Source organism: Larus michahellis, chromosome W (genome assembly GCF_964199755.1).
Source record: "Larus michahellis chromosome W, bLarMic1.1, whole genome shotgun sequence".
Lineage (NCBI taxonomy): Eukaryota > Metazoa > Chordata > Aves > Charadriiformes > Laridae > Larus > Larus michahellis.
In genome coordinates, this window is record NC_133929.1 from 14,967,137 (window position 1) to 14,988,901 (window position 21,765).

Genomic DNA, 21,765 nt, shown 5'->3' on the forward strand with positions numbered 1-21,765 from the left:
ACTTCTGCCAGTGAGTTATTTTTCAAAGTTACCTTGCTGATAAATTGTGTATCACACCTCTTGGCCTCTTAGAGCTAAGGGAAAGGAAAACTTATGCAGTTGAGACAACAGGTCTCCAGAATCTCATTGGAGCCCGTTATAGGATAGGATGTGATGTAACGCATAGCGAGTCCCAGAAAAGCCTGGTAGAGGCCTAGCAAGCCTTGCTGGCTTGTTGTTCTTTATAGCTAGGAATTTGTATGACCTAGCAGTCCCATGACAAGAGCACTCCTGTTTGGTTATGTGCCAATATCCTTATGAGTTCTTGTGCATCACAGATAGATTATACCCTGGACTTAGTTTGTAGGCTATGTTCTCTGAACGTTTTGTGGTTATTTAAAGAGCATTTGAGTCTGTTCATCCTTCATAAGATATTAAAGCTTTAAGTAGATTTAGTTTGTTCAGAATTTTGTCCTTTCAACCGGGCCACTATGGTGGCCAGTAAGTTGGTAGCGAGTAGCTTACAAATGCCTTTCTGTGCTAACCTGGCCCTGAAGGAGTTGATGTTAAATAGAAAAGCTTGTGGGATCCTGTCATGCCAGTAACTGCAGCAAAATCTGCTACTGCAGGTAGTTGTCATCATTGGTGTATCTGGTATATCCCCTTTGGCTGGTGAGCCGTTGTCACTGGGGTAAGAATACCAATACCTCTTAAACTAGCGGGTGTAAAACTCTAATATACAGTCCCTTAGGAATCTTTTAGGGGGAACTGAGCAATACTGTATTGGTCTTTGGATGCAGAAATACTCTGCCATAGTCTTGAATGACTTGTGGACAGGGGGTATAGTTCAGTGGTGCCAGACCTGGGTATGATTGTCCATCTAGTAACACATTAGACTTCCCCTTGCTACATCTGTTGTCTTGGGGTGAGAGGGTGGGAGAACTGTGAAACTGATTGTAGGATGATCAGTATCTCTAAAGCAAAACTAAATGTAGGAAGGAGGTGAAATATGATATTCTAATCCAGACTATAGACAGGTTTTGCTGCTAGAGGCAAAATGAACTGCTTCTGGTGTCTTCTAGCTTTGTGAGTCTGTAGGTTGCAAGAGATGCTGGGAGAAAATTGATGCCTGTCCATGGTAGTTCATGTAGCTCCTATTCTATGTTACCTATCTTGCTGTTAGAAGTAGTGAAAGTAGTGGCTATGACCCTTATAACTTATCTTTTTTTCCCCCCCCCCCCCCTCCTCTCCTTTCCCCTCCACCCTTGGTCAGTATGACTTCTCACTGGAAAAGAAAACAATCAAGTGGGCTGAAGATATCAAAAAAATTGAAGTTGGCCAGAGAGAAGCTGAACGCAAGGCAGAAGAAGCACTAGCGAACTCAAAAGCAGCTCCAGAAGTCAGCAACAAAATGAGGTTCTCGGAGGGACCTTGCCCTGAGGCCATGCCTCCTCCTATTAACCCCATCCTTGCTAGCTTGCAGCACAATAATATTCTTACTCCCACACCAGCCAACAGCAGTGCTGTGAAGCAAAAGGTTCTCAGTCCACCTTGTCCAAAAGCAGACTTCAACCCAGCTGATTTTGAATGTGAAGAAGACCCATTTGACAAACTGGAATTAAAAACTATCGATGATAAGGAGGAATTAAAAAATATCCTTGAAATTCATGTTGGTACTACTGGGCCAGTTGTTGCCCAGCTGTTAGATAACACTTTGCCCAAAGGAGAGTCTGAGTCTGTGTTGCAAGATGAGGAAGTTCTGGCATCCATAGAAAGGGCCACATTGGACTTCAAGCCCCTTCACAAACCCAATGGCTTTATCACTTTACCGCAGTTGGGAAACTGTGAAAAGATGTCCTTGTCTTCCAAAGCGTCTCTGTCCCCTATCACTTCAGTGAGCAATATAAAATCCCTGTCCTTTCCTAAACTTGACTCTGATGAGAGTGATCAAAAATCATCAAAGCTCACAAGCGCTTTCCACAACACTACCTGTCTCCGCAATGGTGCATTGCTCAGCTCTTTGCAGACCTGTGCTCAGAGTAAAGCTAGTGAACTGAATGGACACCACATGGTTGGTCTTTCCGCTCTAAATGAGGATGGTGGCATGGAGACATCAACATTATCCTCTTCATCCAGGCTGCCTTCCCTGGCTGTGTCAACAGTCTGTACAGAAGAATCATCTCAAAGCACAGCGACTATGGTAAACATGCAGTGGATTTAGAATTGGGGTTGCTGGGGAGATGTGGAGGTGCGGAGGCAAATGCTGTGCTTTTAGGTTCATTTAATGGGAGTGGTGTGTAGATCATGTGTAGTAGTTCCTCTTCGTTTACATGGCAAATTGATCAATCGAACAGGTCTTCGTGCTGGCAGTTCTGAACCTCAAATTATTACTCTGCAGGTTTCCCACCAATATGATATTTTTAGACCAATTCTGATGACTTTTCTTTCAGCTCTTGTTGTTCATAGTTGCATACCTTTTGAGCTAAGCGTATGAGATCATCTTTGTACAGTCCTGCATTCTGTCTTATCCAACTGAGATATAGCAGGTTCTGAACTGCTCTTAGGTTTTGAGTTAAATCTATGCTAGACTTGTTCCTTGGCTTGCTTATTTATTTTCTGTAAATAATGGGAAATGCAGACTTTTCAAGGAATAGAAGCAATAACGGATTAAACACGTGTGCTGTGTCATTCAGGGAAGAAAAAAAGTGCTTGCAGTTGACCTGCATAAAAGAATTGTCTGTCTCTCTCTCTTAATTATTTTATTATTTTTTTTATTCCTGAGATCCTTTTAAAATCTAACCTTTAAAAGGATGAAAATGATGGTCTGAAACCTGGTATTTACCGCCTTCCTTTTAAAGGAGGGTGGAAGAATTGCTTTGTAGATGCCAAAAGCAGTCTTGAGGATCATCTCAGATCACTAATGTTACAGTTGGTTGTCGTACAGCTCTGAGACAGGAGTTTGACGCTTCATTTCCTCAAACTTATAGCAAGTTCTAAAATTAGTTTGGGGACATTTAACTTCACACCAGCTGTTGTCTTTGTCTCTTTGTGAATAAAAGCAGAGATTTGAGTAAGCTTGTGGACTTTTTTCTCCCAAAGAACCTAAGATATGGACACCAGTATTTATGAAGCCTAGTGGAAACTGTGTAGTCAAATCCTCTAGCTGGCTCTAAAATAATCTGGCTTCTTCTGTCCAATATAAGTGGTGCTTCAGTGATTCTGTGGCCTTACTGGCATACTGTATGTTTTTGTGTGACACCATGTGCTCTGAAACAAGTGACACTTCTCTCCTGTTCTTTCTCCTCTTTTCAGGCTTAGGTAAATGCATTGTTAATTGCAAAATACAGTATTCTGGCAACTAGTGTATTTGTCAGAGCACAGCAGAACAGCGTTTTATTGATCACTAGAACAAATTTAATACAGTAAACTTTGGCAGAAGCAGCTATGTGTTGAGCAACTGCTCGCTGCTACAGATCACAGGTTTGAGAGGTGATTGTATGTAGCTCAGAGGTGAAACCTCAAAGTAATGACACATCTCTAGGGATTAACATGAAAGATCACTTACTAAATAGATAGTCATTCAGATGGCTAAATTTTTACTCTAATTATTCAAATCTCTATTCTGGATTAAAAGAGGGAGACCAAGAGGGAAGGTATATTCTCAAGAATGCTGTAAGGGAAGATACAAACTGATAAACAAACAATAGTCCTACTAAGAGAAATAATAAAGATCTTAATTTGAAGCTATTTCTGCTTTGGAAGTAGCAAACCAAGAAATAGATATGCTGACAGAACTAGTTCTTTCTGTTTCAATTCTAAGACTTCAGAATATACTTGTTTCATACTTCCACAATATGGTCCCAGTGTCTGGAAGATGACAGCTGAGCTGCAAGAAACAGAAATAAATATAACAAAAATCCTTAGAGTATGAAAATGATAAAGGAAGTCAGTCATCCCTGTGGTTGGGAGCAGAAGGGTCGTGCATCCCTTTTCTTCAAGGTTACACAAGAATAAGCCTGTCTTTTTTTAGAAGTGTATTCCACAGTGATTTTTTTATATTTTTTTTTTTCACAAGACTAGAAATTGTAACTGGATTTGGAGTTACCACTGGAGTTTATGCTTTACCAGTGAATTGGATATAGGGTTTCTAGGATGGAAAGAAAAAAAGCTCATGGACAGAGCTTTAAGCCGAAAGTTAAGGGGGAAGGGGATAAAACCAGGCCCGCTGGTAATGAACCTGAGTGTCAAGGGCCAAAGATGGGGGTGAAATCAGTAGCCCAGGTCAAGTGCATCTACGCTAATGCACGTAGCATGGGCAACAAACAGGATGAGCTAGAAGCCATTGTGCGGCAGGACAACTACGACATAGTCGCCATCACGGAAACGTGGTGGGATGATGGTCATGACTGGAATGCTGCAATGAGTGGCTATAAGCTCTTCAGAAGGAATAGGCAAGGAAGGAGGGGGGGGGTGTGTGGCTCTGTACATTAGGGAGCTGTTTGACTCTATAGAGATAGACTCCAGTGATGAAGTTGAGTGTTTATGGGTAAGGGTGAAAGGGAAGGCTAACAGAGGTGATTTTGTGCTGGGAGTCTGCTATAGACCACCCAACCAGGATGAGCAGGTTGATGAGGTATTCTATAAGCGGCTGGCTGAAGTCTCGCAAACGCCAGCCCTTGTTCTAGTTGGGGACTTCAACTTACCAGACATCTGCTGGAAATATAACACAGCAGAGAGCAGGCAGGCTAGGAGGTTCCTCGAGTGCATGGAAGATAACTTCCTGACGCAACTGGTAGGTGAGCCTGCCAGGGGAGGTGCCTCGCTAGACCTACTGTTCACAAACAAAGGGCTAGTGGGGGATGTGGAGGTTGGAGGCCGTCTTGGGCTTAGTGACCATGAAATGGTTAAGTTTTCCATCCATAGTGAGGTAAGGAAGGGGGTTAACAAAACCTCCATCTTGGACTTCTGGTGGGCAGACTTTAGCCTGTTCAGAACCCTGGTTGGGAGAGTCCCGTGGGAGGTAGTCCTGAGAGACAAAGGAGCCCAGGAAGGCTGGACGCTCTTCAAGAGGGAAATCCTAAAGGCCCAGGAGCAGGCTGTCCCCATGAGGCGCAAAATTAAAGGGCGGGGAAAATGGCCGGCCTGGATGAACAAAGAGCTCTTGATGGGACTTAAGGAAAAAAGGAAGGTTTACCACCTTTGGAAGAGGGGACAGGCAACTCAGGAGGAGTACAGAGATCGTGTTAGGTCATACAGAGAAAAAATCAGGAAGGCAAAAGCCCAGCTGGAACTCAACCTGGCAATTAACATAAGGGACAACAAAAAAAGTTTCTATAAATACATCAACAAAAAGAGAGTGACAGAGAATGTCCATCCCTTACTGGATGCGGGGGGAAACCTTGCAACCAAGGACGAGGAGAAGGCTGAGATACTTAATGCCTTCTTTGCCTCTGTCTTTAATAGTCAGACCAGCTACCCCCAGGGTGTTCAGCTTCTTGGGCTGGAAGATAAGAATGGAGAACAGGACAACTCCCCTGTAATCCAGGGGGAAGTAGTTAATGATTTGCTTATGCACCTGGACACACATAAGTCTATGGGGCCGGATGGGATTCACCCAAAAGTTCTCAGGGAGCTGGCAGGAGAGCTCACCAAGCCTCTCTCCATTATCTATCAACAATCCTGGTCAACAGGGGAGGTGCCAGATGACTGGAGGGTGGCCCATCTACAAGAAGGGCCGGAAGGAGGATCCCGGAAACTACAGGCCTGTCAGCCTGACCTCGGTACCAGGAAAGATCATGGAGAGGATCATCCTGAGTGAGCTCTCAGGGCAAGTGCAGGGCAGCCAAGGGATCAGGGCCAGCCAGCATGGGTTTATGAAGGGGAGGTCCTGCCTGACCAACTTGATCTCTTTCTATGACCATGTGACCTGCTTTCTCGATGAGGGGAAGGCTGTGGATGTTGTCTGTCTGGACTTTGGTAAGGCCTTTGACACCGTCCCCCACGGCATTCTCCTGGAGAAACTGGAGAATCATGGCATAGACAAGTGTACCCTCCGCTGGATAAAAAACTGGCCGGATGGCCATGCCCAGCAAGTTGTGATTAATGGAGCAAAATCTGGTTGGCAGCTGGTCATCAGTGGTGTCCCTCAGGGCTCAGTCTTGGGGACACTTTTGTTTAATATCTTTATCGATGATCTGGATGAGGGGATTGAGTGCACCCTCAGTAAGTTTGCAGACGACACCAAACTAGGTGGGAGTGTTGATCTGCTTGAGGGTAGGGAGGCTTTACAGAGGGATCTAGACAGGTTGGATCAATGGGCCAAGGCCAATGGGATGAGGTTTAATAAGGCCAAGTGCCGGGTCCTGCATTTTGGTCACAACAACCCCGGGCAACGCTACAGGCTTGGGGAAGAGTGGCTGGAGAGCTGCCCGGCAGAAAAGGACCTGGGAGTGTTAGTGGACAGCCGGCTTAACATGAGCCAGCAGTGTGCCCAGGTGGCCAAGAAGGCCAATAGCATCCTGGCTTGTATCAGGAATAGCGTGGCCAGCAGGAGTAGGGAAGTCATCGTGCCTCTGTACTCGGCACTGGTGAGGCCTCACCTCAAGTACTGTGTTCAGTTCTGGGCCCCTCACTACAGGAAAGACATTGAAGTGCTGGAGCGTGTCCAGAGGAGAGCCACCAAGCTGGTGAGGGGTCTGGAGAACAAGTCCTATGAGGAGAGGCTGAGGGAGCTGGGCATGTTTAGCTTGGAGAAGAGGAGGCTGAGGGGAGACCTCATTGCCCTCTACAACTACCTGAAAGGAAACTGTAGAGAGGCAGAGGTTGGCCTCTTCTCCCAAGGGAATAATGACAGGACCAGAGGAAATGGTCTGAAGCTGCGGCAGGGGAGGTTTAGATTAGATATTAGGAAGAATTACTTTACTGAAAGAGTGGTCAGGCACTGGAACAGCCTGCCCAGGGAGGTGGTGGAGTCACCATCCCTGGAGGTATTTAAGAAACGTGTAGACATGGCTCTTCAGGGCATGCTCTAGTGCCCAAGATTATTGTTTGTGGTGGGGTGTTGTGTGTGGGGTTGTGGGTGGGGAGTTTAGTAGGTGGGTGCTTTTTTTTTTTTTTTGTGGTTGGACTCGATGATCTCAGAGGTCCCTTCCAACCACTAAGATTCTGTGATTCTGTGAAATAAACTTGTGATTTCTCTGAGGCTGCACTGATTCTGAAGCTCACTGGTTTGCTTTTTGCAGGCATTGGCAGAGGGAGAAATGACTAGTGAAAACAACTGGTTGGAATTAAACAAAACTGGTCAGAGACCCAATTAGTATGATGCATTTTATTTAGAGAAATCTCTGGTTATGGGACGATGAGGCTCTCCTCCTCCTGGTGGACCATTCAGAACACATACTGCTACACTAGTGGGATGTGTGTGGGCACACCAGCTGCAGGCAGGGCTCCTGGCCTCTGTATAAAGTCCATAAAAGTAGGCACAGCATGCAAGCACATACTGAAAGCACTGCATGTCTGCTTCTTGAAGGGCACTGAAATGCAAGTTTGAGATGTAAGGGAGAGTGGCTGCTGAGTGATCAGTCCTGGCTTTGTCCCCTGCAATTCCTTTAGGAGTTCCCTCCTCCATTAGAAGTCACTGACCACAAGCACAGGCTGTCAAGCTCAAGTAGATGGAGGAGTTGGTTTTCCTGGGTTCTTGAATCTCTGGTGTCAGAAGCAGTTTTGGTTTTCCTGGCTGCAGCATCAATAACAAAGCATCATCCTTCAATTTGATAACTATCTGATTTCAGGGCTACTTCAGTCCCCCATTTCAGTGTATCCCATATTCTGGTGCTTTTTGCTCTGGCAAAAGTGCCTGGAGGAAGGGAATGTGTGAAGAGCTTTGAACCCCTCTACCACCATGAGGAGAAGTTCTTGGGTAAACAAGTCCGTTCAGACTGATCATGATTTCTTGAGCTTTGTGTCCTAGAAGATAAAGTCTTACCCTTGAGATGAAAATGGGTAGAAATGCAGAACAAAGCCTCCAAAGCAGTCTAGAAAGCCTCTTGGATTAATTACATGGGGTATCCTGGTTCTGCACTAGCCAGAAACAGGATGTGGGGATGCAGAAGATGACCATGACCATTACCTCAGCCTCTGGGTTTTCCCCTTTAGGTAATGTGCCAAAATTTCCCAGTGTCTAAAGTGCCCAATAACACTAGCCGCACAAAGCAGTTGGGTGGCCCTGCTTCTGAACTACGGCAGGTCCTCTCTGCTAGTGAGAGGCAGTGTGTAGAGACGGTCGTCAACATGGGATGCTTGCCTGAGAACGTCCTGAAAGCCATGAAGGAGAAGGGACAGAACATAGACCAGGTAAGAGCTTGTGCGATGGGGAAGAAATACTTGATTGGATGCTGATTCTGCTGAGAAACAACCTTGGATTTGCAAAAGGATGGGGGAATACTTTTATTCTAACAAGGGGTTGCAGCCTGTAGCTGCTGTGATATTAACCACTAGAGAAGTTGTCACCTGGCAGTAAAGGCTCCTGAAACAAAAAAAAAAAATGAGTGTTTGTGTGTGTTTCTGATGAGAGACTGCTTGAGTCAGCCACACCTGTGGGTGTTAGGTCGGAGCTGTGCTGAGCTTGGATGGGCCCTTAGCTCCATGTGAAGCTGGGAAAGGTACTGGGCCTTCCCAGGAGCCACAAAACCATCTGAAGGAAGCTTAGTGTGGCTCTATGCTGTGCTTAGTGCTGTGTGACAAAAAAAAAAAAAAAAAACAGTTAACTTCCCTTGTTCTGAGCATGGGTTATGATGTTGATATCTCTCTTTGTAGAGATTGGCCCCTGCAGGCTTACGACAGCCCTGCAAGGCTCTCGCAATGCACCACTAACTGACTTTCTTTTGCGTGCTCTGGTTGTGGTGCTTCCTGACTCGTGTTGCCTCAAACGCTTGCTAAAACAAGGTCACGTAGCATTAAGTGCTGCAGGGTGAAGCATGGCTCTGGGTCTTGTATCCGCTTCAAACATTTTAAAGTGGGCAGAGTGTGGCCAAACTTTCTGTGCTGACCCTAGGCAGGCTGTGTGCTGCGCAGAGCATCACCTGGCAGGACTGTGCCTATCACCTGGGGAGGAGTGTCCCAGTGGCTTCTGCTTGTGGAGCTGATCTGCTTGCCCACTACCTATGCATCGAAAGCAGTTTAAGCTGTGTGCTGGAGTGAACTATAGTATCAAATAGAAAAAATGTCACTTAGGAGGATGGTTTTAAATCCTGCTGTATTTGCAGGCTGCATTCTTCCATGTACCTAGCGTTACCTATCTGACCTTTCCCCCTACCTCTCAAAGCTGAGGATGGATAAGAAATTTGGCAGCAATTTCTGTGCATGTGAGCTGGGATTTACAGCTCACTCACCAGTACGCTGAGTTGATCTTAAAAGGCTAACTGCTTTCAGACCGCATCAGCTCTTACGGCTGTCTGAGAGGAACCTAAAAGCTGACACATCTTGACTGCTGGATCTACAGTTTCGTTTTAAAAACTTGTGGTATAAAAAGCACGGTTAAACTTCTGCCTTCTGCTCAGTGATCAGGCATGAAAGGCTAAAGATAGGCTTCTGAGACTGTTTTGACTAGAGTGGGAGATGATGTTCAGAGCTGGTGGGAGAGCACAGGAGGATAGAAGGGCTTGTTTGTCTTCTCTGAACAAGCTCTTGCATAAAGAGCATCTTGACTCTACTAGGAAGGACTTTATCTCAGTCCCTGGTGAAGCCTGAGGTAGAGTCATGCTCAGCCCCCTCTGTGTGTAAAACCACATGCTGTGAATGCCACTCTGCAAACTCTTCTTCATTCCCTGCAGGTTTTGGATTACCTGTTTGCACATGGGCAGCTTTGTGAGAAGGGCTTTGATCCACTTCTTGTTGAAGCAGCTTTGGAAATGCACCAGTGTTCAGAGAAGAAGGTGAGGGTGCAATGTGCTACGGAATAGAGATGTCAGTTCCTCTGGCTGATACTATTTTGGCTTTCATAGTAATGCTGCCTTGTTTCCAAAACTGACTACTGAAGGACATCCTTGCGATGATAAAGTGAACGTGTTAAAGGATTAGAATTCTTCTGTGTTGCTTTATCACTCTCACTTGCATGCATTTTTATGGGGACAGGATTTTTTTGAAGACCCTGTTTATTCTGGTTGTAATGTTTTGAACACAGAGTTCTCTTGTGGGCAAGGTGCTTGATACAGAGCAGCAGCAAATTACCTTTTAAACCCTGCCAGTCTGCCCTGGCCATGAATTTTCTCCCCTGTACAAATGCATCTGCCTGGCTGCTCAGAAAATTGGGTTAGCGTGCTCTCTGGAAGAAGCTGGGAAATATGTTTTTTGGGTTCTGGTTCATTGTCTGACTTGTTTTACCAGCACTAAAAGTACAGAGGCAGGAGTGAGTAGCCAGGGCAGAGGACAGCAGGATCTTTTAAAGTATGCCAGCCTGTTGTGTTCCAAGTTGTTATATGAAATCTTTAGAGGTGCAACTCAACCCCACTAAACATATATATGCCTTCCTGCCTTTCTTGGACTTAGTGATGAGCTTGCAAACAGAGGAACAACAGTGTGCAGATGGGAGAAGTGACTGAGTTCAGGGAACTCATTTGCTACTAGCTTAACCCCAAAACTGGAAATGGCTAATCTCCTTATTGTCCATTTCAACCCATTTTTTGGTTGTGGTTTTTTTTTTTTTTTTTTTTGTGGTGCCATTCCCTGCTCCCCCAGTGGAGTAGAGGCCCTGTAAATGGCAGAGGGTTCATAAAAGTCTGATCAGCTGATTCACTTTATTTTTTCAAAGCTCAGGGAAGATTCGTGGTTGATGTTGGTAGTATTGTACACAGTGTGTCCAATAGGATTTGTGCTAATCCCCCAAGTTTACCCTAGATCTGAAGAGACATTTGATAACAAGGGCTACTGTACCATTCCTAAAGTCCAAGTAACTTTAAAAAAAAAAAAAAAAATCAGATGCAGCAGTAGCTGCTAGATTGGGGACCAGTGTGACATCCTGGGCTGCATCAAAAGAAGTATGGCCAGCAGGTCGAGGGAGGTGATTCTACTCAGCTCTTGTGAGACCACACCTGGAGTACTGCGTCCAGCTTTGGAGTCCTCAGCACAAGAAGGACATGGACCTGTTGGAACAGGTCCAACGGAGGGCCATGAAGATGATCAGAGGGCTGGAGCACCTCTGCTATGAGGACAGGCTGAGAGAGTTGGGGTTGTTCAGCCTGGAGAAGAGAAGGATCTGGGGAGACCTTATAGCAGCCTTCCCATACCTAAACGGGGCCTACAGGAAAGATGGGGAGGGACCCTTTATGAGGGAGTATAGCGATAGGATGAGGAGTAATGTTTTTAAACTGAAAGAGGGGAGATTTAGATTGGATATCAGGAAGAAATTCTTTACTGTGAGGGTGGTGAGACACTGGCACAGGTTGCCCAGGGAAGCGGCTGCCCCGTCCCTGGAAGTGTTCAAGGCCAGGCTGGATGGGGCTTTGAGCAGCCTGGTCTAGTGGGAGGTGTCCCTGCCCAGGGCAGGGGTGTTGGAACTAGATGATCTTTAAGGTCCCTTCTAACCAGAACCATTCTATGATTTTTATGACATTAATCAAAGTCTGAATTAGGCCAGGCTGATAAAGTTCCTACTGGGAGAGGCACCCCCACAGACTGAGCTTTGGTGCCCTTGCTGAAGAGGATTTTTGGCAATGCAGGACTGCGAATACAGGGGACTGAAGGTGAGGCTCTATGGGCTACTGTACCCAGAGCTCTGCCAGCTCTTGTGTGAGTGGACTCCAAACAGAGCTGGAACGGGCTGTACTTGGGGGGTAGGAATCCACCCCATAGGGTGCTCAGTCGCTGAAGATACTCTGTGCTAAACCTTCACCAAGCACTGATCCTCTTTTCTCTTGCAAATAATGGACTGTCTGTGTCTTTCAGATCACAGAACTTCTCCAACTAATGAGTCAATTTAAAGAAATGGGCTTTGAACTAAAAGACATTAAGGAGGTCTTATTATTACATAACAATGACCAACACAATGCTTTGGAAGATCTGATGGCTCGGGCAGGGGCCAGCTGAAAACACATTCCTGGATTCTCAGCATGCAACAGAGCAGCACCAGCTCTGCCACCTTCACGTCCAGTGTGACTTTTTCTCGGCAGGAAGGAGTCTGGCTTTTCGCATGCAAGGGAGACTGACTGAGCAAGCCCGCCCACATGCGTCACTAACATTTCTCTTTCCACTGAGAGCCAACTTTATTTCTTAAATTAAAAGCATCCTTTCCTAAGTTTCCTTTTTCCAGCTTGGCCACAGAGAGTTTAGACTGCTCACTGGAATTCTACTGAAATTGTACATAGGTAGAGACAGGAGTGGTTTCTCCCCTGCACCGTTGCACTGGAATTGGACAGAAGAATACTAAGTTGGTTCTGAAACTAGGATGCTTTGGTTCTTTGAAGCTGCTTTCATGGTGTCTGCTTGTACTGAATTACTTGACTGTGTCATAATCCAGATTAACTGGTTAAATTTGACCTTTAGTGCAATGGAGTCTTATTTTTTTTGGTTGAAAGTTAGTCTGTAACTTAGTAAAACACTGGTTCAGAAACTGTTGCTATGCATAAAGAGAGAAGCTGCTCCTCATGGGGGGTGTGTTTTTTGGTTTGTTTATTACTTCTGCCAAATATGAGCATTCAATGCTGAGTGGTGTATAGTTTCTCCTGAAACAGGTATGTTGTGAACTCTACCTGGACCTGCAACTTTTGTTGGTTCTGGAACCTGAAGGTAGAGAGCTCAGTATTCTTAATCCCCCAGGTTTGTAGGATATTTAAGACAATGCCCTGCTAGGAAATCAGTTATCTTTTTGTTTTAAAAAATACTCAGTGTGATGCAGGAGGTTTCTTTCAAGCACTTTCTTTAAAACAAATATACTCACTGCATTAGTTCAATTTTTCACACTGCTATAGAATTACATAATAGCATCTAGTACTAGAAATCAGGTTTTGGGTTGTTTTTGATAGTTCAAAGTATTACTTTGTACATTGTTCAAGTTCTAAATACATAAAATATCAGCAGTCTTGAGGAATCTTTAAAGTAATTTGCTAAATACTTTGATTCTGCAGAAGAACAACTAATAAAACACTCAAATATAACTCACAGTGTCATGGTTCCCATCTCTCATGCTCTTTGACTTCAGCAGATGAAGAACTTCCTGGATCCTGCCTGCCCAGGTGCTGCCTGCTCCTGTAGGCTTACATGAATGCTGTCTGTGTTGGGCAGAACAACCAGAGGTCTCTGGGCAGGCGGCTGCAGTCGTGGAATGTGCTGCTCTTTTTTTGTGACTTATTTTTGTTTTGTTGCAAAAATCAAGCCTAGGGATCCAAACTCATGTTACAGCACGGAGCTGGGAGCACTGGACATTGAGGGAGTGAGCCGAGTCATTTTCCTCTCCCAGTTCAGGTTTTCAGTAGGAGGGTTTAGCTCATCAGGACTACAAAGGAGATGGCATTTGTCTCCATTATGTTGATAACTTTATATGGCCAAAACATCTGTTCTGGATCCAGTGTTAACTTCTGGAATTCTCTGTGAGGTGCTCAACTACGTTAATTACATACCTTTACATAAAACAAAATGATGCTGAAGAGAGATGTAGCTGGTAAGTATCTAGGAGAGGCGGAGATGGATGAACAGGACCAGAGCAGATTGTCTTCCATCGTATCCCATAGCATTGAGCTTTACCAGCTTATAGTGGTGGGACTGAAATTAAAACTTGTTTAAGAAGGACATTCAGCAGCTTGGTGGGTCAGCAGCTGCTGCCCAGCTTTCCTTCCCAGGTGGGAAAACTGACAGTTTGAAACAAGGAAATGGTGTTCCTGATTAGTCAGAAAAGCTGGAAAACAAAACTCAAACTGCTTTACTGTCACTGCTGAGAGCATTTGGTTGTGTTGCTTGTTTCAGTTTTCTTAGAATTAATATCCAAACAAGTCTGCCCCTCTGTATGGGACAGAGTGTATCCTGAGCAAGTTTGCTGATGATACCAAGCTGGGAGGGGTGGCTGACACTCTGGAGGGCTGTGCTGCCATCCAGCGTGACCTGGACAGGCTGGAGAGCTGGGCAGAGAAGAACCTAATGAGGTTCAACAAAAGCAAGTGCAAGGTCCTGCACCTGGGGCGGAAGAATGCTAAGCACCAGTATAGGTTAGGGGGTGGACCTGCTGGGAAGTAGTTCTGAGGAGAAGGATCTGGGGGTCCTGGTAGACAGTAAATTATCCATGAGCCAACAATGTGCCCTTGTTGCCAAAAAGGCCAATGGAATCCTGGGCTGCATAGGGAAGAGTGTGGCCAGTAGGTTGAAGGAGGTCATTCTCCCCCTCTGCTCTGCACTGGTGAGGCCACAACTGGAATACTGTGTCCAGTTTTGGGCTCCCCAGTTCAAGAGGGACAGGGAACTGCTGGAGCAAGTCCAGCGAAGGGCAACTAAGATGATTGAGGGACTGGAGCATCTCCCTTATGAGGAAAGGCTGAGAGAGCTGGGACTCTTTAGCCTGGAGAAGAGAAGGTTGAGGGGGGACCTTATTATGGCATACAAGTATCTAAAGGGTGGGTTGAAGGAGGATGGTGCCAGACTCTTTTCAATGGTTCCCAGTGACAGGACGAGGGGCAACGGGCACAAGTTAGAACATAGGAAGTTCCATTCAAATACATGGAAAAACTTCTTTACGGTGAGGGTGACAGAGCACTGGAACAGGCTGCCCAGGGAGGTTGTGGAGTCCCCTTCTCTGGAGACTTTCAAGACTCGCCTGGATGCAGCCCTGAGGGATGTGCTCTAGGCAATCCTGCTCTAGCAGGGGAGTTGGACTAGATGATCTCTAGAGGTCCCTTCCAACTCTGAAGTTTCTGTGATTCTGTGATGGTGGCTCCATTCTGATATCCCTGAGGCAAGAGTCCCTGTAGCTGTACTTCAGATCTGAACTGTGATAGGAATTAAAATGGTTTGATAATGTAATGCAGTAATGGGGCTTGGCTTTATTGATGTAAGAAAAGCAGGTATTGTTTTTGCAATGGAGAAAAGCCGTTTCCATCAGAGGTGACATGATAAGGGAATGACTAAGACAAAACTAGACTCTTATCACACAGACAAAAGGACAAACTGATTCCTACTGGATTAGTGACTAGGAGGGTAGTCAAACATTTAACCAGGGCTAATGACATTGAGCAAATTTTTTACCAAAAAGGAAAGAAAAAAACAAGTCAGATAATCCCTTCAGGTGAGCATAAAGAGAAGTAAACAGAGGCAGGACATCCGGGAAGGATTTTAGGCGCCTCGGACAGACTGTGAACCCTGGAGTACCCAACCAATGGGAAACAGGGGAGGGAAAAATTTGGCCGGGATTAGGGAATAAAAAGGTGCGTTTCAAGAACTGAAGGTGTGCCTACTTGCTAGGTCACCCGCTCTTGCAAGAACGTGAATAAAAATGTGCTTCACAGAGGATTCTGCCTGAGCCTATTTCATTTGGACTGGAACGTATTTCTCACAATTTGGGGGCTCGTCCGGGATCAGAAGTCATCTTCTTGGGAGTCCCTGTCGCCTAAGGACGGGAAGATGCATCCCGTTGATTTCAATGGTCTCATGGATCATCAGCGGGGATTCTGGGAGGAATCAACCAAGATCTCGAGACCCAGTTGGACGGCAGACTCTGTGAACCACAAGGGGAGAGGGATAGGTGCAAGTAGGCACAAGCATTACGACCAGGCAACTCCATGCACGGACCAAGATAAGAAAAATTGGACTGTTAAAGTATTACCTTGGTGGTCGGGGACGTTCTGAGAGACCTGATGTATGTCAGTGAGATGTACATTGGTACGAAATGAGTGTGGAGTCTGGATCCGTGAATCTGCTGTTCTGCGAGGAAAGAAGCGAGAGAATAGAGTGAGAGGAAAGTCTCGGGAGAATCAGAATGGGAAATAAAAATTCTAGGCCTAGGGATGGAAAAGGGGATACTAAGAAGGACCCCGGGAACATTCCCCCAGACAGTCCATTAGGGAGGATGTTGAGATATTGGAGTAGTTCATCTTGTACAAGGGATAAGGACAAGGCGAAAATGATATAATATTATTGTTTTGTTTGTACAAAGGGGCCTATATGACCTCCTAGTGTGTTTTGGCCCAAATTCAGGTGTGATGAAGTTTGGGTTTGACAGACTTTAAATGTATATGTAAATAGTAAATATGCATTTTGTTGGGTTAAAATAAGTAGATAGGGGAGTTGGGGTCATCCATATCCGTTTTATATATTTTTATATGTTAAATATCCGTTTTTATATGGTACAGGGGCCCCTTGATCCTGGCTGCTTTCTGCCAGGTGCTCCTGTTTCTGTTTCAAGGAGGACAGAGCCTGGCTCCACCAGTCTATTTCTTCTTCAGCCTCCCTAATGCTCCTTAACCTTTCAGCTTCCTCTCTCAGCTCTGCCACCAGGCTGAGCAGATCATTCACCTGTTCACAATGCACACAGCAGTTCTCATAGCTGCCTCCCATTGCCAGTGAAAGGCTCTGGCACTCCCTGCAGCCTGTGACCTGGACGGCTGCGTGTCTCCGTGGGAACTCTGTCTGGGTTCCCACATCCTTTCTGGCTTTCCGGGTGGAAGCCATAGCTAAGCTCCTTAGCCCCTTAGAGAGTGCCTTTATCGTGGTGCTCTCAGGCGATGCCCTGGGCGACACCCACTCACCGCTTGTTTGCTCAAGTGCCCAACGACGGACGGGGAGGGGAATTTACGCCTCGTTCAGACCTGCCGCCGGGGGTGCTGGCTCCGCCCCCGGCTCCTCAGCTGTCACCGCCCCCCGGAAGTGCCGGGTACCGGCCCGGGTTGGCCACTTTTCCAGGCTTCGAAAAGCCCCAAAACCGATCCCCTTGCTGGCCTTTTTTGCCGCGATTCCCTTCCCCAGTACGGACTTACCTGCACTGGAGCTGGTCTTGTCGGCGAGTATCCGTTTTATATGTTTCCAAATAAGACTCCTAATGATAAATCAGATGACACAAAGGTCGAATCTACAAAATGGGACCCTTTAGATTGTTTGCCAGCCCCTTATAATCCACCCCAAGCACCACCAGTGCCAGCGCTCTCAGGTCCCAGTGAAGCTGCAGGAGCGGGGGAGCCCCAAGCCCCCAGGAGAGAAGAGCCACCTCGGGAAGATTCCCAAGGGAAAGTCCCCAGTGTGCCCCCCACCAAAGCATGCTCCAGGTTGAGCAAGGAAATAGAGCAATGTCGTAAAGACATCCTAAATCTCCCTTTCCCTTCAGAAAAAGAGTGGTCAGAAGGAAGCGGGAGCAAGATAACTGCATATCCCCTAAGGGAGGTTCCTCTAGGAGCAGGAGAAGTGGGTTATGTTAGTGCTCCACGCACGAGTAGCGAAGTGAGGGTGTTTAAGAGAGAGATGAAATCTTTAATTGAGGATCCCATAGGGGTAGCCGAACAGTTAGATCAGTTCTTAGGGCCAAGTTTTTATTCATGGTCCAAAATGATGTCCATTTTAAATATTTTGTTCACGGGAGAAGAAAGAGCTGCTATGCAGGAATGGGAAAGACGAAACCCACCTGCTCAGGGTGTAGTGCCAGCCGAACAGAAATTCCCAAATGTGGATCCCCAGTGGGATAATAATAATCCTGAAGACAGAACAAATATGAAAGACCTGAGGGAAATGATAATTTTGGGCATTAGAGAAGCCGCTCCTAAGTCGCAAAATCTTATTAAAGCTTTTGAAATACAACAAGGAAAAGATGAGACACCCTCCGCCTTCTTACAAAGGCTGAGGGATCAAATGAGAAAATATTCAGGCGTGAACCCCGATGACCCAGTAGCACAGGGGTTATTAAAAGTTCACTTTGTCACGAAGGCCTGGACGGATATACAAAGGAAATTACAGAAAATGGAGGGGTGGAGCGAGAGACCCTTAGAAGATTTGCTGAGGGAGGCCCAGAAAGTATATGTCAAAAGGGAGGAGGAAAAACAGAAGCAGAAAGCAAAAATGATGGTATATATCTACTGTGGATCAAGTGGTAAGACAAAGGATTGATCCTGTAATAACTCAAAGGTGAGAAACTTGGGGGCGAGGAAGAGGGGTGAATAACAGGGGAAGAGGACGGGGAAGAGGGCTGCCCCGACCACTCCTACCAGCAGCTCGGGGTTCACCGGCAGGGTGTTACCATTGTGGGAAAATAGGCCATTTTAAGCAGGAGTGCCCTGACTCAAGAAAGGAAGAACGAGTGTTGTCGTTGATGAATTTTGATGATGTAGCATAGGGAAGTCAGGGGTTCCCCAGCTCGAGGTCCCACCGGGAACCCTTGATAAATTTAAAGGTGGGACCTCAGGAAGAGGAAGTGGTCATCTTAGTCAATACCGGAGCTTCTAGAACTTCTTTGAGTTTTATACCCCAAGGGGCAAGATTGTCTAATCAGTGAATAGTTGTGTCGGGAATAAAGGGCGAAGGTCTCTCAGTCCCTGTTTTTGAACCCATGACTGTGGGAAGCGAAACTGAGAAAGTGATGGGAACTCTGTTATACATACCAGAAGCTGGGAGTAACCTCCTGGGTAGGGATCTTATCACTGGTTTAGAATTAAAGATAGAAACTTTAAGAGGACAGATAGCGGTATCTGTGAAGTTGCTAACAGAACAGGATGAGCAAAAGATAAGTCCCGAGGTACGGGTGAGTGAAGGGAACCGAGGAGGGTTAAAAATAGAACCCCTCAGGGTAAAACTCATTCTGCATTCAAATGTGATTCGACAAAAGCAGTACCCAATTCCCCTTGAGGGAAGGCGAGGGCTGCAACCAGTAATACAAGCACTAGCCAAAGATGGGTTAATAGAACCCTGTATGTCCCCTTTTAACACTCCGATCCTGCCAGTACGAAAAACGGATGGTTCATATCGCTTAGTGCAAGACTTGAGAGAGATTAATGAAATAGTGCAGGCACGACATCCGGTGGTCCCGAATCCCTATACCCTAATGAGGAAAATTCCTCATCAGCATAAATGGTTTAGTGTAGTGGATTTAAAAGATGCTTTTTGGGCTTGTCCACTAGATGAAGGGAGCAGAGACCTATTTGCATTTGAATGGGAAGATCCAGATACAGGGAGAAAGCAACAATATCGATGGACGGTGCTACCACAGGGATTTACAGAATCTCCTAATCTATTTGGACAGGTGCTGGAGCAAGTGCTCGAACAGTTTAAACCCACTCCAGGGATAGCCCTGCTTCAGCATGTGGCTGATTTGTTAATCTCGGGAGAAGAAGAAAGCAAAGTAAAAGAAGCCACCAATGAGCTATTACATTTTTTAGGTCAGCGGGGGTTAAGAGTCTCAAAAACAAAACTACAGTATGTAGAGTCAGAAGTGAAATATTTAGGACATTTGGTTAGTGAAGGAAGCCGCAAGATAAGTCCTGAAAGGATTAAAGGAACAGTGGAATTACCCTTGCCTGAGACCAAAAAGGAATTGAGAAAGTTTCTAGGATTAACCGGGTACTGCAGGCTGTGGATAGAAGGGTATGCGCAAAAGACTAAAGGACTGTATTCTAAATTATTAGATGATGAACCGAATGTATTAAGATGGACGGAGGAGGAGAAAAATCTGATACCCGAACTAAAGCAAAGCCTAATAACTGCTCCAGTTTTAGCTTTACCATCCTTGGAGAAACCATTTCAGTTGTTTGTGACCGTAGACAAGGGAGCTGCATTGGGAATATTAACTCAAGAATGGGGGGATAAACAACAGCCAGTAGCATATTTGTCAAAGCTCCTAGACCCAGTTTCTCAAGGATGGCCCGAATGTGTGCAGGCAGTAGCCGCTACTGCTTTATTAGTAGAAGAAAGCAGGAAGCTTACCTTTGGAGGAATGATGGTCGTTAGCACTCCTCACCAAGTAAAGACCATCTTAACTCAGACGGCAGGGAAGTGGTTGACTGATTCGAGAATATTGAAATACGAGGCAATTTTGATTGAAAAGGATGATTTGATTCTAACCACCAGCTCGTGTTTGAACCCCGCAACCTTTCTATGGAAAGGGGAGGTCGGAGCAGATAGTGGAAAACTTGAGCATGAGTGTCTAGATATAATTGAATATCAGACTAAAGTCCGACCTGACTTGAGAGAAGAACCTTTGTTTGCAGGTCTCCATTTGTTTGTAGATGGCTCATCCAGAGTAATAGAAGGAAAGAGATGTAATGGGTATGCAGTAGTAGATGGGATGAGTCAACAAGTGGAGGAGTCCGGAAGGTTACCCAGTGCATGGTTTGCTCAAACATGCAAACTATATGCCTTAAATCAAGCCTTGAAACTCCTAGGAAAGGAAGAAGGAACAATTTATACAGATTCCAGATATGCTTTTGGAGTAGTACATACTTTTGGTAAAATTTGGGAAGAATGAGGATTGATAAACACTAAAGGAAAAGAACTGGTGCATGAAGAATTAATCAGACAAGTGTTAACAAACATATTAGTACTGTGCGAGGTTGCTATTGTCCATGTAAAGGGCCATCAGAAAGGTAACTCCATAAGAGCGAAGGGGAATAGGTTAGCAGACCAGATAGCTAAGGAGGCAGCTTTAGAACAAGGGGTGGTAAGAATCTATAACCTTATTCCCCAATTGCCAGCGGTAAAAACCCCATTGATATTTACGGAAAAAGAGAAGGCGGCTCTTACGGAATTGAGAGCAGTAGAAAGAGATGGTAAATGGATTCTCCCGGATGGGAGAGAAATGATCAATAAGCAAACCATGAGAGAGATAATGGCGATTTTACATCAAGGAAGCCATTGGGGAACACAAGCGATGTGTGACCTAATATTAAGAAAATACGGATGCTTTGGCATATATGCAATAGCCAAACAAATTTGTGAGGGATGTATTATTTGTAAGACAGTAAACAAGAGAGCCTTGAGAAAGCAACCTTCAGGAGGAAGAGAGCCCGGCTTGAGACCATTCCAAAGTATACAGGTAGACTTCACTGAACTACCACCAACAGGCAGGCTAAAAGATCTTTTAGTCCTAGCGGACCGCCTTACTGGATGGGTGGAAGCCTACCCCTTGGTGTCAGCTACTGCAGCAGGGGCAATTAAGATAATACTAGAACAAATTATTCCCAGATACGGGTTAGTGGAGACTATAAACTCAGATCAGGGCAGTCATTTTACTTCTAAATTCCTTCAAGGAATTGTGGAAAGTTTAGGGATAGTGTGGGAATTTCATATCCCCAGCATCCCCCATCATCAGGAAAAGTTGAGGATGAACCAGACCATTAAGAGACAATTGTTGAAACTGATTTTAGAAACCAAATTACCATGGACTAAATGTTTACCAATAGCACTGTTGAGGATCCAGACTTGTCCTAGAAAAGATACAGGTCTCTCGCCCTATGAGATGCTTTTTGGACTACCTTATATAAGTAAGGGAGTAACAGAGTAGCAGAGTAAGAGGGTAACAGAGAAGACTTGCCCACTTTTGAAACTAAAGATATGTTTCTTAAGAACTGTATACTGGGGTTGTCATCTTCTTTCTCTCTTCTCAGAGATAAAGGACTATCTTGCCCAAACTCCACCACTGGAATTTGCAGTCTGTGCCTTCCGACCAGGAGATTGGGTCTTGATCAAATCCTGGAAGGAAACCAAGCTCCAACCAGAATGGGAAGGCCCGTTCCAAGTGTTACTGACGACTGAGACTGCAGTGAGGACAGCCGACAGGGGTTGGACTCACTACACTCGACTCAAATGACCAGTGGATCCCCCACCTACAACTGAACA

At 45.5% G+C, this 21,765-nt stretch overlaps 1 protein-coding gene across 20 annotated transcripts in view; it reads left to right on the forward strand.

Moving 5' to 3' along the window:
• Positions 1 to 21,669, forward strand: part of LOC141735445 (ubiquitin-associated protein 1-like) — a 46,873-nt gene extending 25,204 nt beyond the window's left edge. For 19 of the 20 annotated variants that reach the window (XM_074568219.1, XM_074568236.1, XM_074568233.1 and 16 more), the window contains 4 exons: positions 1,253 to 2,179; positions 8,134 to 8,331; positions 9,810 to 9,911; positions 11,920 to 13,132. In XM_074568219.1, coding sequence (XP_074424320.1) covers positions 1,253 to 2,179; positions 8,134 to 8,331; positions 9,810 to 9,911; positions 11,920 to 12,060 — 1,368 coding nt within the window. In that variant the 3' untranslated portion in view covers positions 12,061 to 13,132. Of the gene's footprint in view, positions 1 to 1,252; positions 2,180 to 8,133; positions 8,332 to 9,809; positions 9,912 to 11,919; positions 13,133 to 21,533 lie in introns of those variants that run through there. The other variant, XM_074568237.1, reaches the window with a different exon arrangement.
• Positions 21,670 to 21,765: the final 96 nt, after the last annotated feature.